The 8,382-nt window shown below is 38.4% G+C and overlaps 1 protein-coding gene across 1 annotated transcript in view; it reads left to right on the forward strand.

The window, feature by feature from the left end:
• LOC128437913 (collagen alpha-1(I) chain) overlaps positions 1 to 8,059 on the forward strand; it is a 26,770-nt gene extending 18,711 nt beyond the window's left edge. Inside the window, exons 34-42 of the mRNA XM_053420204.1 lie at positions 428 to 481; positions 590 to 607; positions 1,058 to 1,111; positions 1,534 to 1,596; positions 2,641 to 2,806; positions 2,987 to 3,093; positions 3,739 to 3,819; positions 3,929 to 4,114; positions 5,696 to 8,059. Of these exons, the coding sequence (XP_053276179.1) occupies positions 428 to 481; positions 590 to 607; positions 1,058 to 1,111; positions 1,534 to 1,596; positions 2,641 to 2,806; positions 2,987 to 3,093; positions 3,739 to 3,819; positions 3,929 to 4,114; positions 5,696 to 5,851 (885 nt within the window). The 3' untranslated portion in view covers positions 5,852 to 8,059. The remainder of the gene's footprint in view (positions 1 to 427; positions 482 to 589; positions 608 to 1,057; positions 1,112 to 1,533; positions 1,597 to 2,640; positions 2,807 to 2,986; positions 3,094 to 3,738; positions 3,820 to 3,928; positions 4,115 to 5,695) is intronic.
• The last annotated feature ends 323 nt before the right edge of the window (positions 8,060 to 8,382 follow it).

The following is an 8,382-nucleotide window of genomic DNA, read 5'->3' on the forward strand; positions in this document are numbered from 1 at the left end:
TTAATAATTTACAAAAATGTCAAGATAATACACAATTGACATGAGAAGTTATTATATTATTGTTTAACATAACTCATACAAAAAGACTAGTTTTCAGCACCTATGGCATTGTGATCACAGCCTGTCAGTTTAACTCCACAGTGATGACATGTTGGAGGTGTAGCTAGTTATTTATTATTCAGGTAGTTATTATTTAGGGGGTTATTTATTATTTAAAATGTACATGTATAGACTATGTTGAATTTAATACCAAATTCCTTGATACCAGTGGCCAATATATTTGTAGATATGTCTTTGTTACGAAGGAATTGTGTCAATGTTGTCAAAAACGATTATGAATTCATCGTAGGAGCTTTCGATGAACTGTGAGTTCTGTGTCATTCTTTTCTCTTCTGTAATCACAAATTGGTGTTGACATGTGCCCCAGGGCAACATCGGCCTTCCAGGTAGACAGGGATCTCCAGGCCTGCCTGGGCTGTCTGTAAGTCATCTCCAAAAACTGATATTTTCATCAATAATAACTGATCTGATGTTTGAAAAAAATCTGTCACCACTCTGAACATGTGCTCATCTGCTTCTTTGTTTTCAGGGTTTATTTGGACACAAGGTGGGTAAAACCAAAACTAGACTGGATGAGGTTGTTTCCTGAAAACTCTGATTAAAATATGTTTTTCTTTATTATATATACTGCATATATCACATGCTACAATATAGGAACAGGCAACTGGTTTACTGATTGGTTCTGATTGTATTTGTAATTGATGCTGTGATGGAAATTTGACCTTCAGACAATCACACAGCATGGGAAGAGCATTCTGCATTCTGAGTGAATATTCAAATCCCAGGAGATAAGACATAGACACGTGCTGAAGGCCTCCTGGACACAGGTTGAAGGCCTCTCTGAAGTCTTGGTTGGGGGAGACGAACCTAGTCAGATTTGTGGCTCTAATGTCATCTTAACAGTTTCACAAGGAGAAATAGCATGCATAAACAAAGATAATATATAGTGTGGTATAATGGTAACATTTTCCATTACAATGCCAAATCTGATCAACAGGGCCTGAAAGGATTTTCGGGACCACCAGGCCTGACTGGGGAGAAAGGATTACCTGTGAGTATACATGAATTGTTCACTATGGCGGCTTTGGCTGAGGGGTAGAGCGGTCGTCCTCCAACTTGAAGGTTGGCAGTTCAATCCCCAGTCTTCCCCATCTGCATGCCAAAGTGTCCTTGAGCAAGATGCTGAACCCTGAATTGCCCATCATAGAACAACAAAGTGCTGCTAATAGATGCACTGTATGAATGTGTGTGTGTGAATGGGTGAATTTAAAAACTGTACTGTAAAGAATTTTGAGTGGTCATCAAGACTAGACAAGCGCTATATAAATACAAAAAACATTACTCTACATTGCCATGGATTAACGAAAAATAAGTTGTGTGACATAATGAAGAAGTTTGATCAGAGTTGTTTCAGAAATGTGACATCACCCATATATGAGCCCCTGTATTTACCAGTCTCATTCTTATTATTAGGGTCTGCCTGGCCCACCTGGGCCCCCAGGGGCCACACTCAACCTCACCATGACTCAGCTCAAGGTAAATAGTATTGACAGCCGTTGAGTGTCCATGATCACATTATTGCGTCATTGTCCTGGTTTTCTTTGAATATTGTACATGCCTACAGAAATATAGCACTACCCTTCCACAGGATTTGAATAAGTCCATTAAAAGTGTGTTGAGAAGATGATGAAAATAACCACAACAATACCACAAAATGTTGTTCATCATGTCTCCATAAGCGTCTCTATATGTAGTTGTGTATATGCTGTCCAAGGTTTATGTTGTTTGCAGAGTATTTATTTCTGGTATAGCATAGAGAAGAGGTCAAAACTCCATCCATCACGTGTAGTATAAAAACAACTTTACAGTCAGAACTGTTTGCCCCTCAGTAGATTAGTTAATGAATACTCAGTACACACATAGTACACAGGCAGAATAACTGCAATATATTGCAGGCATTAAATGCATGATATAAATGGTAAAATGTAGTATAAATAAATATATGGAATAGTACAGTATTAAGAGGTATTGTATGATATAAGAACGATGAATACACTATGAGCAAGATAAATTTATAAATATATATAAATATGAATACGCTATAGGCGTGATAATACTGTAGTAAAAATAAATTACAAAACAAAAAAACTGTCTAGTGCAAATATTCAAATGTTCAGTGGTTGGAGGAGAGTGTGTGGAAGTCCAAGCCAGAGTGGAGGGGGGAGTATAGTCACTGGAGGAGGTGTGTGGGGGGATGTGTGTGTGTGGGGGGGGGGCTTTAAAAAAGCTCAACAAGTGAAATGTTGCAGTGCTTATTGTTTTCTTTATGTACGGTGCTGAGCTTTTATGCATTATGCTGATATCTTCTTTCTCAAATTATTATTTCTCCAATCCGAGATATAATTTAACTGCTTTGTTAGGTAAAACTGCTTTGTTAGGTTATTTGTGAGTAGTGTCACAAATAACAAGTAAACAAATCTTGATATGTAAATCGAAATCCATTTTTTTCTTCATCACATATTTCATAATTTATCCATGCACATTGTAAAACCCCTACCTGCTTTGCAATGAATGTCTTAGGAACTCATGTACGTGTCGGACAAGCCCAACCCGGTCCTGGTGCAGGCTCTGCTGGACTCCCTGCAGGGGGAGCTCCGCTGGTTCATAAACCCACCAGATGGCAGCAAACTTCATCCAGCTACTACGTGTCTGGAACTGTGGCTGGCTCACCCAGACTCCACTAACGGTGAGACTGACACAGGTCATTTACTGATGCTCTGAACAAAGACAAGGATGTGACCTTATAGAAGAAAACAAATTTGTATCACTTGACTAGATCTATCTGTGGATCAGAGTGGCCTCCATGTTTGTCAGCAAGTCTACTAAATGCAAAATAAATAGTCAGAGGTGTACATCTTTCTTTCAGGGGTGTATTACATTGATCCTAACCAGGGCAGCCCAGCTGATGCGTTTCAAGTGTATTGTGACTTCACAGCAGAACCAAAGACCTGCCTGTCTCCACAGCAGACTCAGGTATCAACAACACATCAACATGAGGCTTGGGTCATCTGAATATCCTCATGAATCATCCGTCTAATAATAGTTTCCTTTAAAGGATGCCTTCGTCCTACCTTCCTATTGGATAGGAAGATTGATATTAATTTCTTCCAGATGTTCTCAGCTTTGCACCTAGAAGAGGAAACATTCAGGCTCTGTCATAAGAGAGAAAATATAGGTTGTTTAATAGACAAAGAATAGACAAAAACAACCCCATACCAATCTGTCTGTCTCTAGCAACTTTTGTCAGGGTAAACAGTTTTGTTTAGTTGTTTTTTTTCTTCAAATTTGGAGTTCATTATCTTGACTAAGGAAACTTGGAGGGGATCAAACCATGGACCCTCTCATTAGTGGACAACTCGGTTTTCCTCCTGAGCCCAAGCCACCCCTTATAAACATAAAACTACATTGACTTCAGTAAAAACTAGAACAAGATTGACTGGTATTGCATGTAGTCTTGTATGAAGGGTTGTATGTAGTATGACGTTGACAGACCGCCAGTCTTTATTGCAGTATTATTTCCATTGTTTATGCTGAAAACTGAGGTCATGTTTAGTGTTCATTTATAGTTCATGGTAAAAAACATTTAAGCACTGCATTAACATCAATGACTAACCACAGGTTCCAATCAAGGCTTGGCTGAAGGATTCTGGCACCAACATGTCATTTCACTGGTTGAGCCAGGTTGAAGATGGCTTCCAGGTGAGCGGCTTACACATTTTCCCTTTTTTTGTTTTTCTGAGATGGATTTGACTTATTTCTTTCTTCCTTTCACTTGATCACGTCTGATATGCAAACCCTTTCCCGACAGTTTGAGTATGCAGGAGGAGAAGATGTGGTGCAGATGAGGTTTCTGCGACTGAACAGCAGATTCTCCAGTCAGACCATCACCTACTCCTGTCAGCCAGGAAGTAAACAGAGCCACAGAGAGAGGGAAGCCAAGTTCCTGGCTGACACTCGGAGGCAGAGTTACCTGGGGTCAATGGCAGACTGTGTGGTAATTGACACTGTTGCTTATTCAGTCACTGTGATCTGATCACTGACAAGCTACCATCAATGAAACTAATGCTCCCTGTACAGATGTATCAAGTTAAATCCTCCTAGCAACTCAAAATCTAATGTACACCTGCTTCTGTGTTTTGAATATGGCATGAATCTATTAGTCTTAAAAGAACAATAGTGCTGTGGAAAGTAATAATCTATGTACCAATAAGGATCCAGCCTTATTTGTTCTTTATGACTGAAATTTAAAAACAGTTTTATAGAAAAAATATGTAATATGTAATATATGTAATACATGATTTATTATTTTTCATCTGAAGATAAGCAATTTTACTAACTTAGAATACATAACTTATATTTAAACTATGGTCGTTTGCTTTTAGTATTTGATATTTTCTATTATTTATTCTGTTTTCTACAGATGTGCTTAGATTTTGAATTGATGCTTTCATCAACATACTCATAAAGGCAATGTTAACTTGCTGATGTAGCATGTTAGCATACTAAACTTTGCTCACAAAACACTAGTTCCAGGTGAGGCTGATGGGAATTTCTGCAGATATTTAAAAAATATTGGTCAAATTAAAATGTAGACCTGATGACCCATTCGGAATGATTGGGTTATAATATGTATATTATGATTTGGCGCTATACAAATAAAATAACATTGAATTGAATTGAATTGAATTTTCAGACATAAACACAAAAAAGGTAATGGCTCTCTTATGATTCTTGTAGGTGATGGTTGAGGCAGGCAGACAGGCAGGCAGACGAGTAGAGGGAGGACTGGAGAGTCCTTGAAGCCAATTGTGGTCAGGGGGGAAGCAGGTACTGTTGCCAGTCCTCGGCACAAGAAAGAGAATTAGTAACACTAGAAGTTTGCATCTAACAACAATCTGTAGAGTAACTAGTAGTTTGTTCAAAGCAGCCAAGGGCACTGAGCTGGTAGAACAATCCGGTGAGGAATGAGAGGAGACCAGGGTATTTGTATTGTAGACACACACACACAAACACAGAACACACACACACACACACACACACACACACACACACACACACACAAATAACACACAGGGGAGGAGGGGACACAGGGAGAACACAGAAAGACATGGAGAAACTGAGGTCACATCAGGAAACATGACAAATTAGTCCATACCATGGATGCAGCACAAATATTACTTGTAACCTTTGAGGTTTAAATGTTTTCTATTGATCACCAAGGAGGCGTACAATTTTGACCTGGCTTCTGCACACTTTGCATCATCTTGCACGTTGCATAGACATTTCATCAATGACATACTTGAACACATAACAGGCCCGAAGTTAGTCATGTTGTGAATAGTTACAGCAAAGTCTCTCTCACACAAGGGATAACCAGGGATTCCTCCCCTGGGGACCAGGAACGCCATTTATGAGACAAATTGAGATTTGTAAATATGGCTATACAAATGAAATTTGATTTGATTAGTTGAAAAATCATTTAATAATCAATATTCATTAGAACGACACAAAAGAACAATTAAATAGAAAACAATTTGACTTGAATTTCACTGAGAATTTCCTTCCGTTACCACAGATGTCAGAGACATTGGAGTCAGTAGGTCGGGAATCCGTTTTTCAGTTTGAAAGTGAAGATCTCCAGCTGCTGCCTCTCAGGGACCTGGCAGTGTTTGGAAACGAAGAAGTAACCTGGGAGTTTGGCTTGACTATTGGACCAGCATGCTTCAGCTGATCTCTCAGCAGGATTGGATCTGTGCGATGGCTGCAGCCCCAAAGATCTGAACAGGCACCGTGTATCTCAAACCATTTCGAATGTCCTTTATAGCTTGACATCAGTTTGGAGTTGGCATCGCTTTGTTTGAAAGTTGTCCAACTTTGTTAATATGTAAGTATGTTATCCAGCCAGTTTACTTGGGATGTCTTGAGCTGTCTCATTGTCCGCAGTGTAAATTCAGTATAGGGGACAACCTCTTTGACATAAACACAGAGGACAAGAGACACACACAGTGATCTGTAGACCCTCCAGGATGCTGAGCTTCTCTCCTCTTCTAAAGGTTTCCTCTGCACAGTGACTCTTGGCTTGCAAACGGGACATTTTGAAGCTGAATATCCTGATATTAACTTAATTTTTTACGTTTTATTTGTGTATGTTTGTGAAATTTGCTTATTTATGTAAATGTTCTCTATTCCGGTCTTTCCTCTCATATTGAAGTTTGCCAGTGTTCAAGTACATGCACACGCACTAAGCCAACTAGCAAGTCCACTGATTTTGGACTTTGCATTGAAAATAATCTAAGTCTAATCATAGAAGAGTTCCCTTTCAGATGACATTGTCAACTTTTTTTGCCCCCATGGGATTTTGATTTTTTAAACTCTTAAAAATGTATGATGTGTACAAACTTGGTCCAAATTGTCCCATGTTTAATGTAAGTACTGTAAATACATAATGTGGCTGTTGTAAATATTTTATAAACCTCTTTGACATTTACATGTAGTCTACGTTTATAGCACGTCAGTCTTTTCTGTGTTTCTCCATCTTATGTCATGCGTTTTTGTCTGTTGATTTTTTATTTGGTTTTATGTTTCCTTATTTATATTGTGTTGATTTCAGATTGTCCTGTTTCTGATGTTGTACACAAATTAAAGCTGCATTAAAATGTATTTCCTGGCCATTTGGGGACTACAAGAAAAGGTGATAACACGACAGCAACATTATCACCGTAACCAGTTGTTATTAGAATGTTCAACGTTTCCATTTGCAGAATTTGCATTTATTTGGTGTTTGTGTTAACCTTAGGAATGTCTGTCAAAGTTGACTTGTATTTTCGTCCACACCTACTCCAGAGAAAGACATTTGTCCGGCTTCTAAATGCTGCACTTTGTTCAGCAACATGTGTTGAACTTTGTCCCTCTGGTGTTTGGTGCCGAACAGACTGACAGTGTGCTTATCAGAGTTAACGGCTGGAAAACCAAACCAGTGTGCTAAAAGAGCCTGAAAATGAAACTGCAGTCCAGGGATGATTCTCTGTGTGTCTGACAGTATGATCGTCTCCTCTTTCTACATGTAGTCACTTGATCAATAGTTCTCATAAAAGTATCTATTAGTGCAGCTTTAACCATTAAATGAACGTGTTTTGCTGTTGTAGTCATGTGTATAGTCCTGGATGGCTCATTAGCGTCCTTCAGATATCCTTCCCACTCCGAGCTAACTATACTAAATATTAGAACATGCTAAGTTTATTTCAAATTGCATGTTGCTTGATTATGAATTGATGTATTTAAATAAATTTTGCTGTGTATTGTTTCACTCAGGGAAGTGAGCTTACCCCCATGAGCTAGAATAACTTGTGGTCTGTGCTGCTCTTATTCTCATCCAGTGCAAATGTAGTGACATACTCCATAACATAAGTGACAACACCATAATGCTGGTAAAACCAGATCATATCAAACATGCTTAAAAATACATATTGTGTCTAAGTGAGTTCCAAGTGGAGCTAATATCCATGCTATATGGGAGCTGAAATCAGATATAATTGATTTATTTTACCCCTCCTATATATCTGCAACAAATTCTCTAATGGTTTTCCACCCACTGACACAGGGTGGAAAACCATTGTCTCTGCCATGCTGGACAATTGGTGGATGTTTCCTACTCTACCTGAGAGCCTTTTTCATCATGCAAATTGAGCTTTAGTAACTGTATCTGTAATCGGTGCCATGAAAATATACTTAACATTGATGCCTACTTATTTATTAGATTACTCTTATGGTGAATTAGCAGATTTGCATCTGGTGTCATTTTTGGCCAATTGTGCGCCAGTTTTGCATGGAATCCATCAGGAAAATAGGATCTTAATCATACAGATATTTATGACTTTTTCATGTCGTTACAAATGTTGATAGTATCTGTATGCATGATAAATAATTTATCTAACAGTCTGAAACCCTGCATTGTGTATTCCAATAAACTGGCCTGAAAAATATCACTAATATTGTGACATTTTGTGCCCCACCATTTACATGACAATTAGATTCTTGTGTTTAGCTCGATGCGAGAACAGTAGACAGTATAAACCACAGACATCTATACATAGTGTTGTATACATGTCGAAGAATCACCAATCCAACAATGCGCCCTCTAGTGGGCAGGATTAGATGTCAGTGTATTTCCATTGACTCTTTAGATCTGGCAGAGAACTGGTAACGTGTGTAATCATTTCACACAATGTAATAAATGAATGTGATTTTTGAAGAATGATGCGA

The sequence above is a fragment of the Pleuronectes platessa genome, chromosome 4 (assembly GCF_947347685.1).
Source record: "Pleuronectes platessa chromosome 4, fPlePla1.1, whole genome shotgun sequence".
NCBI lineage: Eukaryota > Metazoa > Chordata > Actinopteri > Pleuronectiformes > Pleuronectidae > Pleuronectes > Pleuronectes platessa.